The sequence below is a fragment of the Amblyraja radiata genome, chromosome 4 (assembly GCF_010909765.2).
Source record: "Amblyraja radiata isolate CabotCenter1 chromosome 4, sAmbRad1.1.pri, whole genome shotgun sequence".
Classification (NCBI taxonomy): domain Eukaryota; kingdom Metazoa; phylum Chordata; class Chondrichthyes; order Rajiformes; family Rajidae; genus Amblyraja; species Amblyraja radiata.
Genome location: NC_045959.1, coordinates 53,121,576 through 53,145,831, shown reverse-complemented (window position 1 = coordinate 53,145,831; position 24,256 = coordinate 53,121,576). Strand labels below are relative to the sequence as shown.

The window sequence follows — 24,256 nt, the reverse complement described above, 5'->3', positions numbered from 1 at the left end:
CCATCATCAACTGTGACAATGAATTCCACAGATTCTCCACCCTCTGGTTTATATAAATTCCACGTAATTTCCTTTCTAAAGGTACGTCAATTTATTCTGAGGCTGCGCCCTCTGGTCCTGGACTCTCCCGCTAGTGGAAACATCCTCTCCACATCCACTTTATCTTCACCTATCATTGTTCAATAGGTTTCGATTAGATCCCCCTTCATCATTCTTAAATGCCCCAAACAGAAAGCAGTTGAGTCAACCATAATTGGTAGGTTTGGGGCTACATATAGACCAGATTAGGAGTGTTATGGTCCTTGTTTGGACATCTGGCTGCTTGGCATATATTGTGTTCAATTTTGGTCACCCCGAAGCAGGTAACTTCTCGGACAGGAGGCCTGTGACTAGTGGTGTGCCTCAGGGTTTGCTGTTGGGCCCACTACTGTTTGTTATCAATGATTTGGATGAGAATGTACATGGCAAGATTTGCAAGTTTGCAGATGATACAAAAGTGGGTGGTATTGCAGATAACCATATAACCATATAACAATTACAGCACGGAAACAGGCCAACTCGGCCCTTCTAGTCTGTGCCGAACACTTATTCTCCCCTAGTCCCATCTACCTACACTCAGACCATAACCCTCCATTCCTTTCCCGTCTATATACCTATCCAATTTATTTTTAAATGATAAAATCGAACCTGCCTCCACCACTTCCACTGGAAGCTCATTCCACACAGCTACCACTCTCTGAGTAAAGAAGTTCCCCCTCATGTTACCCCTAAACTTCTGTCCCTTAATTCTCAAGTCATGTCCCCTTGTTTGAATCTTCCCTACTCTCAGTGGGAAAAGCTTATCCATGTCAACTCTGTCTATCCCTCTCATCATTTTAAAGACCTATATCAAGTCCCCCCTTAAACTTCTGCGCTCCAAAGAATAAAGCCCTAACTTGTTCAACCTTTCTCTGTAACTTAGTTGCTGAAACCCAGGCAACATTCTAGTAAATCTCCTCTGTACTCTCTCTATTTTGTTGACATCCTTCCTATAATTAGGCGACCAAAATTGTACACCATACTCCAGAATTGGCCTCACCAATGCCTTGTACAATTTTAACATTACATCCCAACTTCTATACTCAATGCTCTGATTTATAAAGGCCAGCACAACAAAAGCTTTCTTTACCACCCTATCTACATGAGATTCCACCTTCAGAGAACTGTGCACAGTTATTCCTAGATCCCTCTGTTCAACTGCATTCCTCAATTCACTACCATTTACCATGTACGTCCTATTTTGATAGTGAAGATGGTTATCAAAAATTGCAGCAGGATCATAATCGGTTGGCCAGGAGGGCTGAGGAAAAGGATTAGTGTAGATGAGATGTTGGTCGGTGTGGACAAGTTGGGCAGAAGGACCTGTTTCCATGCTGTTTGACTCTATGACTCTATGTGGGAAAGATGCCCGTGTGCCTGAAAGGAGACAGATGAACCTACCAGAAGGAGTCTCCCAAACCGTAACCACCTATCCATGTTCTCCAGAGGTGCTCCCTGACCCGCTGAGTTACTCCAGCAACTTGTGTCTTTTTGTGTAAACCAGTGTCTGTAGTTCCTTGTCTCTACTTCCAGTTTAGCGCCATGTGCTCAATGGTTAACTGTTCCAGAGGGGCTCCATCGTCTATCCATTCCCTTCCCTGGTGCTACCTAGTCACAAAGATATACAACGTGGAAACAGGCCTTCGGCCCAACTTGCCCATAATGACAAGCCTGTCCCATCTACACTAGTCCCACCTGCTTGCATTTGGCCCATATCCCAATACACCTGTCCTATCCATATACATTCTAAATGTTTCTTAAACGTTTTGATTGTCTCTGCCTCATCTACCTCCTCCGGCAGCTCGTTCCATACAACCATCACTCTTTGCGTAAATAGGTTACCTCTCAGGTTCTTATTAAATCTTTGCCCCCTCACCTTAAACCTGTATCTTCTAGTTCTCGATTCTATTCTGGTCAAGAGACTCCGTGCTTCTACCCGATCTATTCTTCCCATGATTTTGTATACCTCTATAAGATCACCCCTCAGCTCTCAAAGGAATAGAGTCTCAGCCTGCTCAACCTCTCCCTATAGCTCAGGCCCTCGAGTCTTGGCAACGTAAATCTTTTTCTGCGCCCTTTTCAGCTTGAAACCTGACCTGTTGAATTGCTCCAGCACCTTGTATTATGCTTATGGTTAAAGTAGTTGGTTCCTAACTGCTTCCACCATTCAAAATCAATTAAGGTATGACAGTAAATGTGACCCTTGCCAGTAACAGTCTTTCAAATCAGTAAAATAAATATTCCTGCTTCAAGATTGATACTGCCATATTTATTTAATCCACTGAATTGACTTCCATTGTTGCTGTAGTGGGAATTGAACTCATATCTCCCGATCAATAGCTCAAACTTCCAAAAACCAGTGCAGCAATTTTACTTATTGATGGAATTTCCTAATAGCACAATTGAAATGAAGCATTGCACAGACTGCAACTGTTAAACGATTGGCCATAGACTTTTGCCTCTCATTGGAAATGGTTCAACTACAGAATGGCATGGTGGCGCAGCGGTAGAGTTAAATTAAATTAAATGTCTTTATTTATATAGCACATTTTTAGTCAACTTGCATTGACCCCAAAGTGCTTCACATAATTACATTCACACACACAGGCAAAGGTGGGGGAAGTGTCTTGCCCAAGGACACAACGACAGTATGCACTCCAAGCGGGATTCGAACCAGCTACCTTCCGGTTGCCAGCCGAACACTTAGCCCATTGTGCCATCTGTCGTCCACAGACCCGGGTTGCGCCAGAGACCCGGGTTCAATCCCGACTCCGGGTACTGTCTGTATGGATTGTGTACGTTCTCCCCTGTGACCGCGTGAGTTTTCTCTGGGTGACCATATTGGAGCAGAATTAGGCCATTCAGTTTACTCCGCCATTCAATCATGGCTGATCTATATTTCCTTCTCAGCCCCATTTTCCTGCCTCCTCCCCTTTACCTTTGACACCTTTACTAATCAAGAATCTATCAATTGCTGCTTCGGTTTCCTCCCAGACTCTGACGACATGGAGGTTTGCTGCTTAATTTGCTTCTGTGCTGCCGGATAGAATGCTGGAGAGAGCAGAGAGAAGATTTACGAGGATGTTGACTTGATTCGAGGTCCTGAGTTTTACGGAGAGGTTGGGCTGGTTGGGCCTTTGTTCTTTAGAGTGCAGGAGGCTGATGAGTAATCTTACAGATATGTGTCAATTGCCGGTTCTGTTAGTGTGTCCCTCATCCTGCAAAATGAAAAAAAAGATAAGGAAAAGATATTTATCAATTATGACCTGGAGTCTGTGAGACCTTTAGACTTATCGACTTAGAGATGCAGCATTGATAACAGGCCTCTCGACCCCGGAGTCCAAGCCAACCAGCGATCACCGTTCACCATCGCTATTCTACACACGAGGGACAATTTACAATTTTACAGAAGCCAGATAACCGATAAACCTGTACGAATTTGGAAAGTGGGAGGAAACCGGAGCACCCAGTGAAAACTCATGTGGTCACAGGGAGAATTTACAAACTCTGTAAAGACAGCAGCCATGGTCAGGATCAAACATGTGCCTCTGGGTCTGTAAGGCAGCAACTCTACCGCTGCGCCACCATGTTGCCCTTACCTGTCAAGTTAAGGCTTAACTTCCTGTTAACTCCCTGTTGATGATCCTTTCCTATCACCCTTCTCTGAGATATGAAGCCCTGCACTTATTTATGAGGATGTTACCGGGACTCAAGGGCCTGAGCTATAGAGAGAGGTCGGGCAGGCTTGTACTCTATTCCTTGGAGCGCAAGAGGCTGTGGGGTGATCTTATAGAGTTGTATAAAGTCATGAGGGGAATAGATAGGGTGAATAGCCTTCTTACGCAGAAATAGGAGAATCAAGAACCAGAACCGGAGGACATGGGTTTAAGATGAGTGGGGAAAGATTTAGGGGAAAGACCTGAGGGCCAACCTTTTTACACAGATGATGGTAGGTATATGGAACAAGCTGCCAGAGCAGGTAGTTGAGGCAGATGAGGCAATATATAGATACAGAACTTTCTTTGTTGTTTATTATGGGTTATACGGAGTATGTTTACATATCTGTTGTGCTGCTACAAGTAAGAATTTCATTGTTCTGTTTTGGGACATAAGATGATAAAACACTCTTCAGTCTTAACTCTTGACTACTATAACAACATTTAAAAGACATTTGGACAGGTACAAGGATAGGAAAGGTTTAGAGGGATGAGGACCAAAAGCAGGCAGTTGGGACTAACGTAGAAGGAGCGTGTTGGCCGGTGTGGGCAAGTTAGGCTGAAGGGCCTGTTCCTGTGCTGTATGGCTCTATGACTCAGGTGATTAACTGCTAACCAACCTCACCAATCACTGAGTTATTCCAGCAGCTGTGTAGGACAGAATGGCAGATGCTGTTTTACACTGAAGATAGACACAAAATGCTGGAGTAACTCAGCACGACAGGCAGCAACTCTGAGGAGAAGGAATGGGTGACCTTTCAGGTCGAGACCCTTCTTCAGACTGCTGAAGAAGTCTCAACACGAAACATCACCCATTCCTCCTCTCCAGAGATGCCGCCTGTCCCGCTGAGTTACTCCAGCATGTTGTGCCAATTCCAGGAGCTGGTTGACTAATGAGACTGATGCCCAGGGCCTCAGTGTTAATTAAACCAGTGAAAAGACACTACTTAAAGGAACAAACATGGGATTAATCAGATACTGTGCGTGATCCATCTCAGAGCTTGCGTACGATCAATATCCTGACGTTTCTGGAATCGGTAATGATCAGTGGCTGATCGAACCCTGTCTGTATTTCCCTCAGGCTCTGGACTACGAGAGCAAAAGGTGGTTTAGCCTCAGGGTGCAGGCAATCAACAAACACATCGATCCGAGGTTTCTGCAGCTGGGGCCGTTTAAAGATGGGACCAACGTGAAGATCAGTGTGCTGGATGTGGACGAGCCACCGCTATTTCTCTCTCCCACCTACACCTTCAGGATTCAGGAGAATCGAGAGCCCGGAGCCCCTGTGGGAAAGGTCTCTGCCAGGGACCCTGATGCAGCAAGCAATTCAATCAGGTCGGTGATGCTTGAAACTGTGCATCTGATTGCCAATTCCATCAAGCAGTGCGGAAACTCCCCTATCAGTACTGATTACAAGAGTTTCTGCTGTCTCTCTGACAACAGAGAGGAAATTGCACACTTAAACCTTGCTATCTCCTTTCTTATAAAAAGTCAACACAATGTAAATGGTAGGACAGAATAGATGAGGAGCTAAGCCAACGACTATTATTAGTTTCCATTATCCTTTCACTTAATTCTTAACAGAATTCAAAAGTTTACACTGGAAGTGTTTTGACTTGCAAAGTGTAGAAACAAGGAACTGCAGATGCTGGTTAACAGCATGTTAACAAAGTGCTGGAGTAACTCGGTGGTTCAGGCAGCTTCCCCGTACCACTGTGCTGCCCTTACTAAAAAGATTAAACGAGAACTTACCGTTTGAAGTTTGATCTTTATTTTATGAGAAGCTGCAGGTACAATCAGCATCATACTGCTGGCAGATCAAACAGCCTCTATCGGGGAAGCACATTGTCAACAAATTCCATACAGACAGCACCCATAGTCACAATCGAACACGGGTCTCAGGCACTGTAATGCAGCAACTCTACCGCTGCACCACCCTGCCACCCTAAACTAAGTTGTAGCCTTCATCCAAACGAAGAGGTTTGCTGAGCTTGTATGCTCAGCAAATTACTTTTGGAGAGTTTGTGTATTCATTTGTAGGTGAATTCACACTGCAAAGTTCAAACGGTTTCAGATGATGTAGTTTGCTTCTTTATAAATTGTGCAGGTATTCCATCGATCGTGGGACAGGCATGGACAGTACTTTCCTCATTGATACCTTCAATGGCACCATCACAACCTCCCAATCCCTGGACCGAGAGGAGGTCGCCTGGTACAATTTATCCATCTTGGCTGCAGAAGTAGGTAAGTCCATACAAAACAACACCAGACACTTGCTGGGGAAAGTCAGCAGGTCAGGTACATTAGTACTTTACAGATACGGAGAACAATCTCCAAACATCTGATACAATTGTGCAGCATGGTGGCGCAGCAGTAGAGTTGCTGCCTTACAGAGCCAGAGACCCGGGTTCAATCCTGAACTACGGGTGCTGTCTTTGTGGAGTTTGTACGTTCTCCCTGTGTCACATGGGTTTTCTCCGGTAAGCTAGAGGTGTCCTCCCACATTCCAAACATGTAGAGGTTTGTGGGTTAATTCACTTCAGTAAAATTGTAAATTGTCCCGAGTGAGGATAGTGTGAAGTCATTTACGCGACAGGCCGTTAGTGACTGACGCGCGACAGTCGTGCGCGTCATCACCCGTCATCATGCGCCTTCAAATATTTTATCTGCTCTGCAAGTAGAATTAGTCAGTGTATTAACATCATTTGTTAAGTGAAACATTGATAAAATTATTGTTTGCTGGGAAAATTCATTTACTTTTAAACTTTCTGAAATACTCCCAACAAACACAAAATTGTATTCCATTATAGCAGTTTGAGGGTTTGAACCCAGCTTAAGAATTAGTTTGCAATTTTTTTTTAAATGGTGTAAGTAAAATTGTTGGTGGTTATTTAAAAAAAAACTAATTTGGTTACTAGTGTTCTTTTAGGATATAAAATCTGCAATCCTGACCTGGATATTAACTTTTGAAACATCCTTAACTAAGGATTTTTCAAAAATACTTATTAAGGTGTTACTCTGAAGGCATTACTCTGAGAGCATTGATGATTACGGCGTAATTATTTTCTCATTGCGGCCGACTGCATATGGGCGGCGCACGACGGCGCATGGTCACGCACGGTGACGTAATCATGTGTCACCATGCACTACACGTGCGAGGTCAGGACGTCAGCGTGCAACCGCAGTACGTCCGCGTGCGTAAGCGAAACGCCACGCCGGTGGTGCACGAAGATTTCGTGCAGCACAAAATCCTGGAGCATCGCGCGATACCACGCTCAACTCCGTACTCCTCCACGCCTCTCCATGCGCCTGCCCCACGCTACCCACACGCTACCCATGCGTCACAACGTGCCAACCACATTTTTGGAAGTCGCGTAAATGGCATGCAAATGACGGCCAAGTTGGACAGGCCCTTTAGTGTGCGTGTATCGCTGGTCGGCACTAAACAAAATTGCCCGACTTAAAAAAATTAGGGCGATTGTATCTGATGATAGAGATCCTTTTTTTTATACCTTTAAACTTTAGAGTGGAAACAGGCCCTTTGACTTACAGAGTACATGCCAACCAGTGATCCCCGCCCACCAACACTATCCTACACACACCAAGGACAATTTACAATTCTACCAAGCCAATTAACCTACAAATCTGTATGTTCTTGAAATGTGTGAGGAAGCCGGAGCTCCCGGTGAAAACTCATGCAAATCACAGGTAAAATGTACAGACTCTGTACAGACAACACCTGCAGTGAGGATTGAACCCGGGTCTCTGGTGCTGTAAGGCAGCAACTCTACCTCTGTGCCACCGTGCCTCCCTAAAAGCTTTTCTACAAAAGTTCTACAAATAGCTTTTTCAAATGATCATAATCGTAATTTATTAGCCAATTATGTTTTGCAATATACGAGGAATTTGGTTTGCCAAACAGTCATGCTTAAAAAGCAACAAGCCACACAACGACATAAAAATTAGACATAAACATCCACCACAGCGGCTCCTCCACGTCCCCCACTGTGATAGAAGGCAATAAAGTCTTATCTTCTTTCCTCCTCTCCTCCCGGGGTCGGGGGAGTCGAACCATCAGCAACCAGCGATCAAGCTCCCACATCGGGGCAGTCTAAACTCCCGCATCGGGGCGGTCAAAACTCCTGCGGCTTGGAGTTTCCGAAGTCGGCCGCTAACCAGAGACCGCGAGTTTCACGATGTTAAGGTTCACAGGTCCCGCAGGTTGGAGCACCAAAGGCCGACCCCTGGCAAAGGGATCGCCCACTCCAAAATGTTTAAGTCTGCATGCTCCGCGGTTTTGGAGCACTGGAAGCCCCAAACAAGAGGCCGCCAGCTCCACGATGTTAGGTCGCAGTGCGGACGGAGATGCGACAGGGAAAAAGTCGCATCTCTGTCAAGGTAAGAGATAAGAAAAGTTTCCCCCACCACCCCCCACAAATACAAAACTAAAGGTAAACTAAAATATACATTTTACAACAAACTAAACTCACAAAGAAGGAAAAGACAAAGGCAGATCATTGGCGAGGCAGCCATTGTGCGGCGCCCCCTGATGGTATGAATTTGAATAAGTTTATTGGCCAAGTATTCACATACAATGAATTTGCCTTGGTGCTCCGCCCGCAAGTGACAACATGACATACGGTGACTGTTAAGAATGATACATAAAACATTACACATTAGTATCATTTAGCAATTGCTTCTTTAATAAACGTCAGCAAATGGCAGACTGGGTAATATAGTCAAATTGAATGGTTATACTTTGACAAAGATACACAGGTATTAGTAAACACCTTCTACATTATCTGTTGTTTTATTTTATTTATTTATTTATTTATTTTTATTTATCAAGGTGATTCAGAGAAGGTTACATCCGTCTTGGTGCAAATCGGCGTCCTGGATAAGAATGATCACCCTCCCGTGTTTCCCATTCCCTACGAAACGTTTGTATGTGAAAATGCAAAGTACGGACAGGTAGGCGGTGCCAAGAATTGTGAGGCTGTACCTGTTGCAATGAAGTTGATGCAAGCGTCAGATTGTGAGGTTTTTTGTACTTGGTCATGATATAAGTTCATGTCAAAGGAACAGAATTAGGCCATTCAGCCATCGAGTTTAGTCCGCCATTCGATCATGGCTGATCTATCTTTCCATCTCAACCCCATACTGCTGCCTTCTCCCCATAACCCTTGTCACCCTTACTAATCAAGAATCTGTCAATATCTGCCTTTAAAATACCCATTGACTTGGTCTCCGCAGCCGTCTGAGGCAATGAATTCCACAGGTTTACAACGCTCCGGCTAAAGAATTTCCTCCTCATCTCCTTTCTAAAGGTACGTGCTCTCTGGTCGTAGACACTCCCACTAGTGGAAACATGCTCTCTGCATTCACTCTATCCAGACCTTTCACTATTTGGTAAGTTTCAATGAGATTTCCCCCTCATCCTTCTAAACTCCAGCAAATAGAGGCCCGGTGCCGTCAAATGATCATCGTGCATTAACCCAATCATCCCCTGGACATCAGTGCCCATCATTAATTGTTCCATGGCCGGTGAAATCGGTTTGGCCTTTGTGTATTTTGGGCATAGAGTCACACTAAACTAAGAGATACAGCATAGAAACAGGCCATTCAGCCCACGACAACCATCAATCATCCCTTCCCATCAGTTCTATGCTATCCCACTTTCGCATCCACTCCCTACTCACTAGTTTAGTTTAGTTTATTATTGTCACATGTATCGAGGTGCAGTGAAAAGCTTTTTGTAGCATGCTCTCCAGTCAACACAACAACTACACATTATTACAAACGAGCCGTCCACAGTGTACAGTTACAGGATAAAAAGAATAACATTCAGTGCAAGAAGACGTCCAATAAAATCCAATTAAAGATAATCCAAGGGTCTCCAATGAGGTAGATAGTTACTCAGGGCTGCTCTCTAGTCGGTGATAGGATTGTTCAGTTGCCTGGTAGCAAGAAGTAAGAGGTATAGAAGTGTGAAAAGCTCACCTCCAGATTCAGTTTCTTCCAAGCTGTTATCAGGCAACTGAACCATCCAACCAACAACTAGAGAGCAGTCCTGAGCTACTATCTATCGCATTGGAGACCCTCGGACTACCTTTGATTGGACTTCACTGGACTTTACCTTGCACTAAACACTATTCACGTTATTCCCTCTATCATGTATATGTACACTGTGGATGGCTCGACTGTCTTTCGGCTGACTAGTTAGCACACAACTAAAGCTGTTCACTGTACCTCGGTACACATGACAATAAACTAAACTAAACTTTCCACTTATCACCATTGGCTTCTGTTCCTCACCACTTCACCATCTGCCCTTTCCCCTCTTGCCCTCTGCTCCTTCCAATCACACCACAGACCACCACGCTCCCCCTGACCAAAGGGATCGATCGTCTGTTTGAACATTTTGCAAGCCGTGCATTTTATTCTTAAAGCAAATGGAAGAAAATTCTAACATTTTCCAAGGTTAATGTTTTAATACAGGCAAGCAGATTTATCGTTTTTTTAAAAATACTTGTCCAGTTCGGTCCCCTGAGCCGTTTTTCTTGATCACTTTTTATTGGTTAAAGCTGAAAAATTTCATCACGAGTTATCACGTATCATTTGTTGAAAAGAATCCTATAAATGATCTAGGGCAATAAAATAAGCCCAGAAACTGCAGCGTTTTGTGTCTATCTTCCGTGTAAATCAGCATCTGCCGTTCCTTCCTACACTAAAAGGGAGCAACAGGAATGAAGTGAGGCTCCACTGTGATTAGTTTGTGTTGAGTTTATTGTCACGTGTACCGAGGAATGATAAAGGGAATAATGTTTAGTGCAATAAGCAAGGTAAAGTGCAAGTCCAGTAAAGGCTGATTACAGACTGTCTGAGGGTCTCCAGTGAGGTAGATAGTAGCTCAGGTAGTGAGTTCCACCCCTCATGGAGCGACATAATTTTGTGATTTGAAATGAAGAACCAGAGGACATGGGTTTAAGGTGAGAGGAGAAACATTTAATACGTACCTGAGGAGAACGTTTTTCACACAAAGGGTGGTGTGTTTATGAAACGAGCTGCCAGAGGAGATAGTTGATGCAGATACTATAACCAACATTCAAAAGACATTTGGACAGGTACATGGGTAGGACAGGGTTAGAGGGATATGAGCCAAATGCAGGCACATGCGACAAGTGTAGATAGGGCATGTTTGTCAGCGTGGGCAAATTGGGCCTATTTCCAATATTTCCAGATTATGACTATGACTATAAGATATAGGCAGCTACTACAAGGAGTGTAGGAAGGAACTGCACAGAAGATGGACACAAAGTGCTGAAGTAGCTCAGCGGGTCAGGCAGCATCTCTGGAGACAAGGGGTAGGTGATGTTTCGAGTTGGAACCCTTCATCAGATGCATGGTTACGTGTAAGAGGTGTAGGTGTACACTTAAGAGAGTAATAAGGATGGAATAAAGACAAGATGAGGTAGTTTTGGTAGATTAGGTAAAGGAAAGTTGGGCCGAAAGGCCTGTTTTCAAGCAATATGACTCCTTGACTATTTTCCTCCTCCCACCTCCTCCGCCAACCCTTCTACCCTCTTCTCATGGGAATCTGTTCTTGTTGTTGACCTTGTTTCAGGCCGCTGACCTTATTGTCCTTGATCCCAGCCACTCATGACTTTACACGACGAGAATAAACCTCCCCCCCTCCCACCCACCCCCGTCTCCACAGACTGCGCTTTTTTTCCTCTTTTTTTCTTCCATCCTTCGGGGCACAAAACAGTAACATCTGCCGATCTGCAAACATCTGCCAATCTCCCCAAACCTTTTCAGTTTAATTTAGTTTAGAGATACAGCGTGCAAACAGTCCCTTCAGTCCACCAAGTCCGCACCGGCAAACAATCACCCCTACAGTAGTTCTATCCTACACTTTAGATTTTAGAGTTGCTGTGTTTAGAGTTTGGCCCACCGAGTCCATGCTGACCAGCAATCACCCCGTACACTAGCATTATCCAGAACACTAGGGAAAATTTACAACCTTTATTGAAGACAATTAATCGATGGAGTGTGGGAGGAAACCAGAGCACCCAAAGAAAACCCACGTGGTCACAGGGAGATCATACAAACTCCATATAGACAGCACCTGAGGTCAGGATCGAACCCGGGTCTCTGGTGCTGTGAGGCAGCAATTCTACTGCTGCGCCACTGTGCTGCCCCTAAATTTGAATTCTGGTAACTGGAACGATCTACCAGAGAAAGCTATATAAGCCGATACGACTTTTAAAAGACATATGGGAGGGCAGTTATATGGACAGGAGGTATTTAAACAACTATAGGGAAAATGCAGGCAAATGGGACTAGCCCAGAATGCCAACTTTGCCAGCATGAACAAAGTGGGCTGAAGGCCCTGTTCCCGTGTTTAACAGCTTCATGACTCGATGTTCCAGGCTACTTCCTCATGGCATGTAAAGAGCAAAAAGAAGACCCAAGGAATTGCAGATGCAAGGTGCTGGAGTAACTCAACAGGTTAGGAAGCCTCTCTGGGGAACATGGATAGGCGGTTTCAAGTCGGGACCATTCTTTGGGATGCCCCATTACAGGAAAGATGTGGAGGCTTTGGAAGAGTGCAGGGGAGGCGTAACAAAATGCTGCCTGGTTTGGGGGAAATTGTCTATTGTCTATTGTTTCAGCTACAGGGAGATGGATAGACTTCAAAGGTTCAAAGGTCAGTTTGTCACGTGTACCAATTAAGGTACAGTGAAATTCGACGGTTTGTTTTCTCTGAAACGTCGGAGGTTGAGGGCAGACCTGATAGAAGTACTTAAATGAGTATGTGAGGCATAGATAGGGTAGACAGTCGTAAACCTTTTTCTCAGGGTGGAAATGACTAATATGAGAGGGCATCGTTATAAGGTGAGAGGGAGAACATTTAATGGAGATATGTGGGATATGTTTTTTACACAGAAAGCAGTGGGTCCTGGAACGCATTGCCAAGGGTGGTGGTGGCTACAATAGTGCCGTTTAAGAGGCTTTTAGACAGGCACATAGAAATGGAGGCATATGGAGCATGTATAGGCAGATTTGTTTTGATCTTGTCTTCTCTATCTTTCAGTCTGAAGAAGTGTTCCGACACGAAACATCACCTGTTCCTTTTCTCCAGAGATGCTGCCTGAGCCGCTGAGTTACTCCAGCATTTTTTGGCTAGCTAGGCATCATGTTCGGCACAAACATTGTGGGCCGAAGGGCCTGTTTCTGTGCTGTACTGTTCTGTTCAGACCCTTGTTCTCCAGAGGAGTCTGAAGAAGGCTCCTAACCTGAAACGTCACCTATCCATGTCCTCCAGAGATGGTACCTGACCTGTTGAGTTACTCCTGCACTTTGTGTTCTAGAGGGGAAGGATGAGCGTACCGAATAGTGAAAGGCCTGGGTAGAATGGATGTGGAGAGGATGTTTCCACTAATGGGAAGATGTAGCACCTGAGGCCACAGCCTCAGAATAAAAGAACATACTTTTAGAAAGATGATGAGTAATTTCTTCAGAGTGTGGTGAATTTGTGGAATTCATTGCCACAGATGGCTGTGGAGGCCAAGTAAATTAATATTTTTTATGCCAGAGATTGTAAATTCTTGATTAGCATGGATGTCAGGGGTTATGGGGAGAAGGCAGGAAAATGGGGTTGAGAGGAAAAGATAGACCAGTTATGATTGAATGGAGTAGACTCGATGGGCTGAATGGCTTAATTCTGCTCCAAGAATTTATAAACATGAACTTGTGAGGCCTCTTGATTTTGATTCTCAGCTGATCCTGAATCTTTCTCACTTCAGCTCATTCAGACCATCAGTGCGGTGGACAAAGATGACCCACTGGAGGGACAATATTTCCACTTCACACTGGCGGCAGATGTAGGCAGTAATCCCAATTTCACCATTAGCGATAATCAAGGTAGGATCTTGCAACGTTCAATGGTTCAATGGCTTCTTTTGATCATGTGTACCAAGGGACAGTGAAATACTTTTTTGCATAAAGATCAGCAAGACTATCATCATGTATAAGAACAATCCCCCAGTTTGAACGGAATGTATAGAACAGCCCACTGTGGCATTTGAGACAATCGGACTACGTTTAGAGACCCTCAGATATCTTGGATCAGATTTTACTGGACATTATCTTGCACGAAACGTTACTCACATTATTCCCTTCATCACGTGTCTGTACACTGTGAATGGCTCGATTGTAATCATGTACTGTCTTTCTGCTGACTGGTTAGCACGTAACACAAGCTTTTCACTGTACAGGTGACAATAAACTATATTCGAACTAAACTCAAACTGAGTTTTTATGCAAGATATGCAAAGAGGTAGAAGGAGAAGTGCAATAAGCGTTTATTTTAAATCTAAAAGGGCGGCATGGTGGTGTAATGGTACAGTCACTGCCTTACAAACCTGGGTTTGACCCTGACTACGGGTGCTGTCTGTACGGAATTTGTACGTTCTCCCTGTGACCACGTGGGTTTTCTCCAGATGCTCCGGTTTCCTCCCACACTCCAAAGATGTGCAGGCTTGTAGTTAATTGGTTTCTGGAAATTGTAAAGTGTCCCTCATGTGTAGGATAGCTAGTGTCTGAGGTGAACGCTGGCCGGCATGGACTCGGTGGGCCATAGGGGCTGTTTCCACACTGTACATCTAAAGTCTAAAGTCTACAGGTGCCAATTTGGTGCATTTTCACAGTCCCAGCTGCAGCCGGCTGTGAGGGCCCGTTGCAGCCGTCGCCTCCATTCCGGTTGTCCCCTGAACGTTCGTCCCTCTTCTTGCACGGCCCGGCATTGCAACGTGATCAGGTTTGCTTACGTCGCAGGTTTTCCGTGCAACTCCCCACCATTAGTGCGAAATTGCACTTTGAATGCTGCTGCATACTAGTGACCTGTATTCCACCATGTGATGGAGAATAATTGTGACATGTGTACCCACCATGACGTTCAGCTGCTGGCGATGCCAAACAATTCAGAAGCTGCAACCTCAGTGGGCCGGAAGTGTATGTATTCCATGTGTACATGGCGTGTGTGAGGTTGCAGCCTCTGTTCAAGTATTTGAAGTAGCTGCTCCTTGCTATCTGGCTATACTTTAGTCCCACCATCTTCATCTTTGGGCACCCAGTATGTAGGGGAATGGGTAGATCAGACGATGCCCTGGTTGGTTTGCTCCTGGGCCCGGCCAAGCTGGCCATTCGTGGGTCATAGCGCCAGGGTGATAAGGAAGGGATGCCAGGATGCCAACAATGGAGGGAGGAGTTGGCGATGGTCCAAGAGGATTTGAGTGGAGGATGGAAATTTGTAGTGAAGTTAATTAAGTCCATAAGTTCTGCAAGGGTGCAGGAGGTTTCACTGTCTGTATAACGGATCATCACCTACCCTACAGCCAACAATGGACCATTGTGGGCTCCACCTTTCCTTGATCATCATTGCTTTTTGCATTTCTTTCATTCATTTGTTCTATGTACCTTCTATATCTCTCATTTCCCTTTCCCATGACTCTCAGTTGCTGCCTTACAACGCCAGAAACCCGGGTTTGATCCTGACTATGGGTGCTGCCTGTACTGAGTTTTTATGTTCTCCCCATGAGCGCGTGGGTTTTCTCTGGGTGCTCCGGCTTCCTCCACACATTCCAAAGACACAGGTTTGTGGGTTAATTGGCTTCTGTAAATTGTCCCTGGCATGTAGTATAGAACTAGTGGTACAGGTGATAGGAAGGAACTGCAGATGCTAGTTTACACTGAAGATAGACTCAAATGCTGGAGTAACTCAGCAGGTCAAACAGCATCTCTGGAGAAAAGGAATAGGTGACATTTCAGGTCGGGATCCCTCTTCAGACTGCTCTGGGTAGTGTACGGGTGATTGTTAGTTGATTCGGACTCGATGGACCAAGGGGCCTGTTTCCGAGCTGTGTCTGTAAAGTGTAAAGTCTTCTCTAATTAATAAATAATTTGTTTTTGTCTTAGATAACAGCGCCTCTATCCTGACACGGACTGTTGGATTTAATCGTCGAGAGCAGGCGGTTCACTTGCTGCCCATCGTGATAGAGGACAGTGGGGATCCATCCCTCAGCAGCACCAACACGCTGACTGTCCTCGTGTGTAAATGCAGCAACAATGGGGTTGGGCAACTGTGCAACACCGATGCATTCCTGCTGCCCGCTGGCCTCAGCACGGGGGCCCTCATCGCGGTGGTCGTCTGCATTCTGATGATACTAGGTGAGCGATCCCACTGCCTCCCCGTGAAACCAAGGACGTGTCGGGGCAGCACAGTGGTGGAGCAGTAGAGTTGCTACCTCACTGTGCCAGAGACCCAGGTTCAATCCTGACTACGAGTGCTGTCTGTACAAAGTTTGTACGTTCTCCCTGTGTCTGCATGGGTTTCCTCCAGATGCTCCATCAGGTTCCTTCCCACAGTCCAAAGATGTACAGGTTTGCAGGTTAATTGGCTTCTGTAAATGTCCCTTGGGTGTAGGATAGAACTAGTGTACGGGGTGATTACTGGTCGGCACAGATTCAGTAGGCTGAAGGACGGGTTTCTTCGCTGTATCTCTAAAGTGTAAAGTATAAAATTGAAAGCAGTAGGTAATGCTCTTGAAGCTGGTAGGAATGGATAAACAATTTATCTCTCAGTGAATTAACCAAAAGACACAGCAGTAACAAAGAAATGCAGATGCTCATTTACCAATGAAAGACACATTCATAGCAAAAGGATTTGAGTATAGGAGCAGGGAGGTTCTACTGCAGTTGTACAGGGTCTTGGTGAGACCACACCTGGAGTATTGCGTACAGTTTTGGTCTCCTAATCTGAGGAAAGACATTCTTGCCAAAGTACAGAGAAGGTTCACCAGACTGATTCCTGGGATGTCAGGATTTTCATATGAAGAAAGACTGGATAGACTCGGTTTGTACTCGCTAGAATTTAGAAGATTGAGGGGGGATCTTATAGAAACTTACAAAATTCTTAAGGGGTTGGACAGGCTAGATGCAGGAAGATTGTTCCCGATGTTGGGGAAGTCCAGAACAAGGGGTCACAGTTTAAGGATAAGGGGGAAATCTTTTAGGACCGAGATGAGGAAAACTTTTTTCACACAGAGAGTGGTGAATCTCTGGAATTCTCTCCTGCAGAAGGTAGTTGAGGCCAGTTCATTGGCTATATTTAAGAGGGAGTTAGATGTGGCCCTTGTGGCTAAAGGGATCAGGGGGTATGGAGAGAAGGCAGGTACAGGATACTGAGTTGGATGATCAGCCATGATCATATTGAATGGCGGTGCAGGCTCGAAGGGCCGAATGGCCTACTCCTGCACCTATTTTCTATGTTTCTATGTTTCTATGTTTCTATGACACAAAATGCTGGTGTAACTCAGACACAAAATGTCACCTATTGCTTTTTTCCAGAGATGCTGCCTGACCCACTGGGTTTCTCCAGCGTTTTGTGTCTATCTTTCCTCTCCATGTACAGTACCTGTGCAACATTCTTTGAAACGTTGCTGTATGTAAAGTCCGTGAAATGTTGCTATATAGTAAAGTGAGTGCACACTGTTGTTTCCTGGATCTTGCACCAAGTTATTATCAGACTGAGTCTCTTCTCTTGGTTTCCTCCCTCCCTCCCTCCCCTCACAGCCATTGTCCTCCTCCTTCTCATCCTGCGACAGCACAGGAAGGAGCCCGACTGCACGGATGATGTGGATGACGTGCGTGAGAACATCGTCAGGTATGACGACGAAGGGGGCGGCGAGGAGGACACCCGGGCCTTCAACATGGCTGCCCTGAGGGGGCCTGACGCCAGGGGCGGGCCCAAGGTACGCGTGGATGTCGCGGCGGGAGTCCGGTCGGCATACAGGCGGTCGCTCGGGACGGGCCCGGACGCGGCCATCTTCCGAGAGTTCATCAGGGACAGGTTGCGGGAAACCGACACAGATCCCTCCGCCCTCCCCTTCGACTCCCTGCAGACCTACGCCTTTGAGGGCAGCGGCTCCGTGGCAAGCTCCCTGAGCTCCATGTCCTCTCTAGCCTCCATTTCACACCTATCTTACGATCATCTCAGAGACTGGGGACCACACTTCTACAAGCTGGCAGAACTGTACGGGAATTGTGAGCCAGTTTCATGAGTGGGGCGACAAGTATTAAATATCTCGGTGAAAGTCCTCCTGATACCCTGGTGCCTCTGAAATCATCACGTCCACCTACAAAGCCCCTAGGAATCCTCAGCCAATCCCCACATTCTCCAAGGACAAAACACAATTCTGCTCCATTCTATAATCAGAAGATTACTCCATCTTAAAACATTTTGAACCTGTAATACTTGGTGTAATCCAGAAGGCAAAGGAAAAATCATCGCGACCACCAACTAGGCTAATGTGCCCTGCAGTTGGATCTACATAGAACATAGAACAGTACAGCACAGGAGCAGGCCCACAATGTCCGTGCTGAACACGATGCCAAGATCGCACCCAAGAACTAATCTCATCTGCCTGTAAGCAATCCATATCCCTCCATTACCTGCATATCCACAGGACCCATGGAGAATGTGGATCTGGTGACTCATGCTCTCACCTGACAAAGACTTGGGACATTGCAAACTAAAGACAGAATGAAGCGATTCATTTCACATTCTGTTCCATTATTGAATTTGTTGGCATAAAGTCTTGACCATCAATATGATTTGAATCACAAACTTCCTCAAAGGCATTCCATTCCATTAAGCTCAAGAGTTAGAAGTCGCCATGGCTGGCTGGAGACACATCTATCTTTTGTCAGAAGGCTGTGGGTTCCAGTAGCCTCCTGTGTTATGTATACATGAACTACCTTGACACACTCGGTGAGGATATTGTTAGATACAATATTCAACAGAAGCATTGTCCATTCACTCACTGGAACAAACATCACCAATGGGCGTTACACCATCATTGAAAACATCACTGTGTGTGATGTTCATGAATGACTGTAAGGAAGACACATTGAGGAGATTTCGAGTTGCGTGGAGAGATATTCATTCTTTAATTTAGCAAAGGCAGACACAAAGTTCTGGAGTAACTCAGAGAGTCAGGCATCATCTCTGGGGAATATGGAGGGGTGATGCTTCGGATCGGGACCCTTCTTCAGACTGATTGTAGTTGGTTAACCAATTCCACAGTTCACAAAGATGTATCCCTCTTGGCATCACACCATCCTTAGCCAATAATTGGCCAAACGGAACCACCTTGCTTGAGGTATCTGTTGCCGGCCTTGATTAGTCCTGGCATTTTCTTGCTGCCAGCATCCCCTACAATCAGTCTGAAGAAGGGTCCAGACCCGAAACGTCACCTATCAATGTTCTCCAGAGATGCGGCCTGACCTGTTGAGTTACTCCAGCATTCTGTGTATCAATCAATCAATCAATCAATCAATCAAGCACTTTATTCATCCCCGAGGGGCAATTTAAAGGGCGCATTACAGTAGCTTTTAAAAAAAAGAAAGGGACACAATCAAGAAGAGACAAACATTCAAAGCTACTCTCTGCACCAACCGGTCGACCGCACGAGCAGTGACCCGGCAAGGATTGGGTTGTCAGCAGCGATACAATAATAAAGAACACATAAATGTAACACAAACATCCACCACAGCATTCATCACTGTGGTGGAAGGCACAAAAATTTGGCCAGTCCTCCTCCATTTCCCCCCCGTGGACAGGACCAGAGTCCAGAGTCAGTCCAGGATCGGCTCTTCCTCACCAGAGACCGCGGCTTTAAGTTGTTGTAGGCCGCAGGCCGGCGATCAAGATTTAAAGTACCTGCCGCAGCCAGAAGCACCGTAGACTGCAGGGCCGGCGGTCGAAGCTCCCCTCCAGGGGTGATGGTAAGTCCATGCCGGACCCGCGGTAGAAGTTGGCCGCGGGCCGGCAGTGATGGCTTCTTCTTCCCCCGGGTCCCCCACGAGGGATTCCGGGCTGTAGACGCCGCACCAGCTGGAGCTCTGCAGACCGCGGCTTCAGGCTGCGACTTCAGGCTGCCGGCTGCCCCGGGCCAGCGAAACGGAGCGCTCCCCTCCAGCGAGCCCCAGCGAGGGTTCACCCGCTCCACACCGAGAGTCCACGCTGCGCCCGCCGCTGAAGCCCCGGACGCGTCTCCGGGAAAGGCCGCGCCGATCCTTGATGTTAGGCCACGGGGGAGGCGACCTGGAAAAAGTCGCCTCTCCATGGAGGAGGCGACCGAAGCGGTTTCCCCCTCACCCCCCCACACCACCCCCCATACAAAACACATGAAGGAACATTAAATACATACTTTAAAACAAACTAAAAAATAAAAAAGGTTGAAAAAACTGACTATTCTTACTAAATTAAATTAATCTCTTCTGCCTGCATGTGATCCGTATCTCTCCATTCCTTGCATAAACAATAAGCTCATAGGAGCAGAATTAGAGCATTTGGCCCATCAAGTCTACTCCGCCATTCAATCATGGCTGATCAATCTTACCCTCTCAACCCCATTCTCTTGCCTTCTCCCTGTAACCTTTGACACCCTTACTAATCATGAATTTGTCAATCTGTGCTTTAAAAATACTCAATGACAGCCTCCTCAGCAGTCTTTGGCAATGATTTCCACAGATTCACTACCCTCGAGCTCAATAAATTCCACCTCATTGTCGCTCTAAAGGTATGTCCTGTTATTCTTATGCTGTGCCCTCTGATCCTAGACTCTCCCACTAGTGGAAACATATCCATGTCCATGTACCCAACTAAAAGTATCTTAAACGGCACTGTAGCATCTGCCTCCACCACCACCCTTTGTAGCGTGTTACAGGCACCCATCACACACCGTGTTAAAAACAAACCTGCCCTGCACATCTCATTTAAACACTTTCAAGCTATGACCTCTAGTCTTTGAAATTTCTACCCTGGGAGAACAGGTTCAGTCTGAATACCCTATGTATGCCTCTCATCATTTTATGCTCCGATCAGTTCTCCCCTCAAAATAACAGAGTGAGTAACAGACCCATATGACCCTGTCCCACTTAGAAAACCTGAACGGAAACCTCTGGAGACTTTGTTCCCCACCCAAGGTTTCTGTGCAGTTCCTGGAGGTTCCCGGAGGTTTTTGTCAGTCTCCCTACCTGCTTCCACTACCTGCAACCTCCAGCAACCACCTGCAACCTCCGGGAACTGCACGGAAACCTTGGGTGGGGTGCAAAGTCTACAGAGGTTTCTGTTCAGGTTTCCTAAGTGGGACTGGGGCATTACAATTTCTAAAACGACCTACACTCTTCTGGCATTGTTCACTACATCAGAACAAGTACATTCAGGACTACATCAGAATGTCCTGAAGCACTTTACAGTCTTTTAGTTTAGTTTTGAGATACAGCGCGGAAACAGGCCCTTCAACCCAACGAGACCACACCGACCAGCGATCCCTTTACACCAGCAGTATCCTACACAATGGGTATAATTTACAATCTTTAGCAAAGCCAATTAACCTACAAAGCCATAAGTCTTTGGAGTCAGGGGTGAACATAAACTTCCGGACTAACAGAACCCGCGATCCAGATCGAACCTGTGTCTCTGGCGCTGTAAGGCAGCGACTCTGCTGCTGTGCCACTGTGCCGTCCCTATAGTCAGCGAGATATTTTTGTATAAAGGGCTATAAAGTGCTGGAATAACTCAGCAGGTCAGGCGGTTTCTCTGGAGAACATGTATAGGTGACCCTTCTTCAGATTTATTTTTGTGCCGTAAGCCACTGTTGTAATGTAGGAACTGCAAAGGCCAACTTGCACACATAGGGGAAACATCTGGAAACAACAAGGTGAAAACAACCAGGTATGATTGCAGCTGTGGGATAGATATTAACCAACAGACATTGCTGAACTGCCCTTTTCTGCTTTAGAGTAGTACCATGAGATATTTTAGATCCATCTGAGAGAGAAGTCTGGCTTTGTGTTAGCCATTCTTCTGAAAAGCAACAGCTCCAACAAGGCCAGCATATTGGCACAGCGGCAGAGTTGTTGCCTTAGAGTGCCAGAGGCCCGGATTCGATCCTGACCAAGGGTGCTGTCCGAATGTGCTCCACACTTCCTGAGGTCATCTGTTGCCAGCCCTGATTTGTTCTGGCCTTTTTTCACCTCTACTCCTTTGCCAACATCTTCTCTCAGCCTGAGCAAGGGTTCCAACCCGAAATGTCATCTATTCTTTTCCCCCAGAGATGCTGCCTGACCCGCTGAGATACTGTAGATGTCCCATCTACATTAGTCCCCCTGCCTGCGTTTGGCCCATATCCCACTAAACCTGTCCTATCCATGTACCTGTCTAAATGTTTCTTAACCGTTGCGATAGTACCTGCCTAATTACCTCCTCCGGCAGCTCGTTCCATACACCCACAGTCCTTTGCATAAAACAGTTACCCTTCAGATTCTTATTAAATCTTTTCTCCCCTCACCTTAAATCTTTGTCCTCTTGTTCTCCATTCCCCTCCTTTGGGCAAGAGATTCTGTGCATTTACCCAATCTATTCCTCTCATAATTTTGCAAAACTCTATAAGATCACCGTTCATCCTCCTGCGCTCGAGGGAATAGAGTCCTAGCTTGTCCATTCTCTCCCTCTAGCTGAGGCCCTCGAGTCCTGGTAACATCCTCGTAAATCTTCTTTGCACCCTTTTCAGCTTGACAACATCTTTCCTATAACATGATGAACAGGACTGAATACTCTAAATGTGGCCTCGCCAATGTATTATACAACTGTAACATGACCTCCCAGCTTATACACTCAATACTCTTGCTGATGAAGGCCAGTGTGCCAAAAGCCTTTTTGGTCACCTTACGGCACCCTTGGTGAGAGTTTTGTTAATAGAAAACTCAACAGAAGCATTATCCATTCTCTCACTGGAACAAAAGGCAACCAATTATTTTCCTCCAGAGATGCTGCCTGACCTGCTGAGTTACTCCAGCAGTCTGTGTCTATTAACCAGCATCTGCAGTTCCTTCCTACACAATTTTGCTGTACCTGTAAACCCTGGCATGAGAATCAAATCCTTAACCGACTGATTAGCGAGGCAAGGGTCTTACCAGCTTAGCCGCAGAGTTTCTCAATCACCCTGCCTTTTGTTGTGTTTGCTTTGTTGCTTTTGCGCAGAGGTTTTGTGCATGTTCAGCAGAACTGGAGGCTTTGCATTTCAAGCACGAAGCACCTGTCTCATGCATTGCTGGGCCTCGCCTCGCGTAGACTGCAGCAGAACCTGCTCAGCACCAAACCAATCTCCGAACGCCACTCCTGACTGCACCGTTGTGACAGTGTCAATTTAGTAGTGATTAGAACCCTATTAGAGATGCTTATGACTTATCAATGTCCGAGCCAGGAAATAACACTGATATTGAACAAACTCACGTTGTAAGCAGCCCTCACAGTTAACAAGAAAAGACTGTTCATCTCACAGCTCTTCTGATCAAAATCTTTTACTGCTCTCTTGTTGCTGTCCATCCAACCAATGGTAACACGCTCTCGCCGTTTATTAAAGAAAACTTGGCGATAAGCAGTAGGGTGGCATGGCAGCGCAGTGGTAGAGTCGCTGCCTTACAGCCCCAGAGACACGGGTTCGATGCTGACTATGGGTGTGGTCTGTATGGAGTCTGGATCTTCTCCCCGTAACCTGCATCGATTTCTCCAAGATCTCCTCCTCCAGGATTTCCTCCCACACTCCAAAGATGTACAGATTTGTAGGGAAATTGGCTCGGTAAAATTGTAAATTGCCCCTATTGTGTGTAGGACAGTGTAAGCATGCGGGGATCGTTGCTCAGCGCGGACTCGATGGGTAAAAAGGGCCTGTTTGTCCAATGTTTCTCTATACTAAACTAAATTCTTGGCATAAGCAGGGTAGCACGTTAGTGCAGCCGGGTAAAGTTGCTGCCTCAGTGCTAGAGGCCAGAGTTCGATCCAAACCGGATGCTATCTGTGTCGAGTTTGCACAAATCACCCACGTGGGCTTCCTCAGCAGTTGAGAACTACCTAAGATTAAGCAAAGTACCATATTTGAGGAAGGATGTGCTGGCATTGGAGAAGGTCCAGAGGATGTTTACGAGGATGATCCCAGGAATGATTGGGTTAACATACAATGAGCGTTTGAAGGCACTGGGCCTGTACTCGCTGGAGTTTAGAAGGATGAGGGGAAATCTGATTGAAACTTACCGAAGTGAAATGCCTGGATAGAATGAATATGGAGAGGATGTTACCACTTGTGGGAGAGCCTAGGACCAGGGGCCTCAGAATAAAAGGATGCACCTTTAGAAAGGTGATGTCAGAAGGTGGTGAATCTGTGGAATTCATTGTCACAGACGGCTGTGGAGACCAAGTCAATGGATATTTTTAAAGTGGAGATTGACAGATTCTTGATTAGTATGGGTGTCAGGGGTTATGGGGAAAAGGCAGGAGTATAGGGCTGAGAGGGAAAGATCAATCAGCCATAATTGAATGGCGGAGTAGACTTGAT

The 24,256-nt window shown here is 45.9% G+C and overlaps 1 protein-coding gene across 1 annotated transcript in view; it reads left to right on the top strand.

Annotated features, from left to right (window-relative positions):
• The window catches only part of LOC116972104 (cadherin-7-like), a 78,999-nt gene extending 60,534 nt beyond the window's left edge, over positions 1-18,465 (top strand). The window contains exons 7-12 of the mRNA XM_033019450.1: positions 4,876-5,129; positions 5,902-6,038; positions 8,644-8,765; positions 13,604-13,721; positions 15,774-16,025; positions 17,430-18,465. Of these exons, the coding sequence (XP_032875341.1) occupies positions 4,876-5,129; positions 5,902-6,038; positions 8,644-8,765; positions 13,604-13,721; positions 15,774-16,025; positions 17,430-17,917 (1,371 nt within the window). The 3' untranslated portion in view covers positions 17,918-18,465. The remainder of the gene's footprint in view (positions 1-4,875; positions 5,130-5,901; positions 6,039-8,643; positions 8,766-13,603; positions 13,722-15,773; positions 16,026-17,429) is intronic.
• The last annotated feature ends 5,791 nt before the right edge of the window (positions 18,466-24,256 follow it).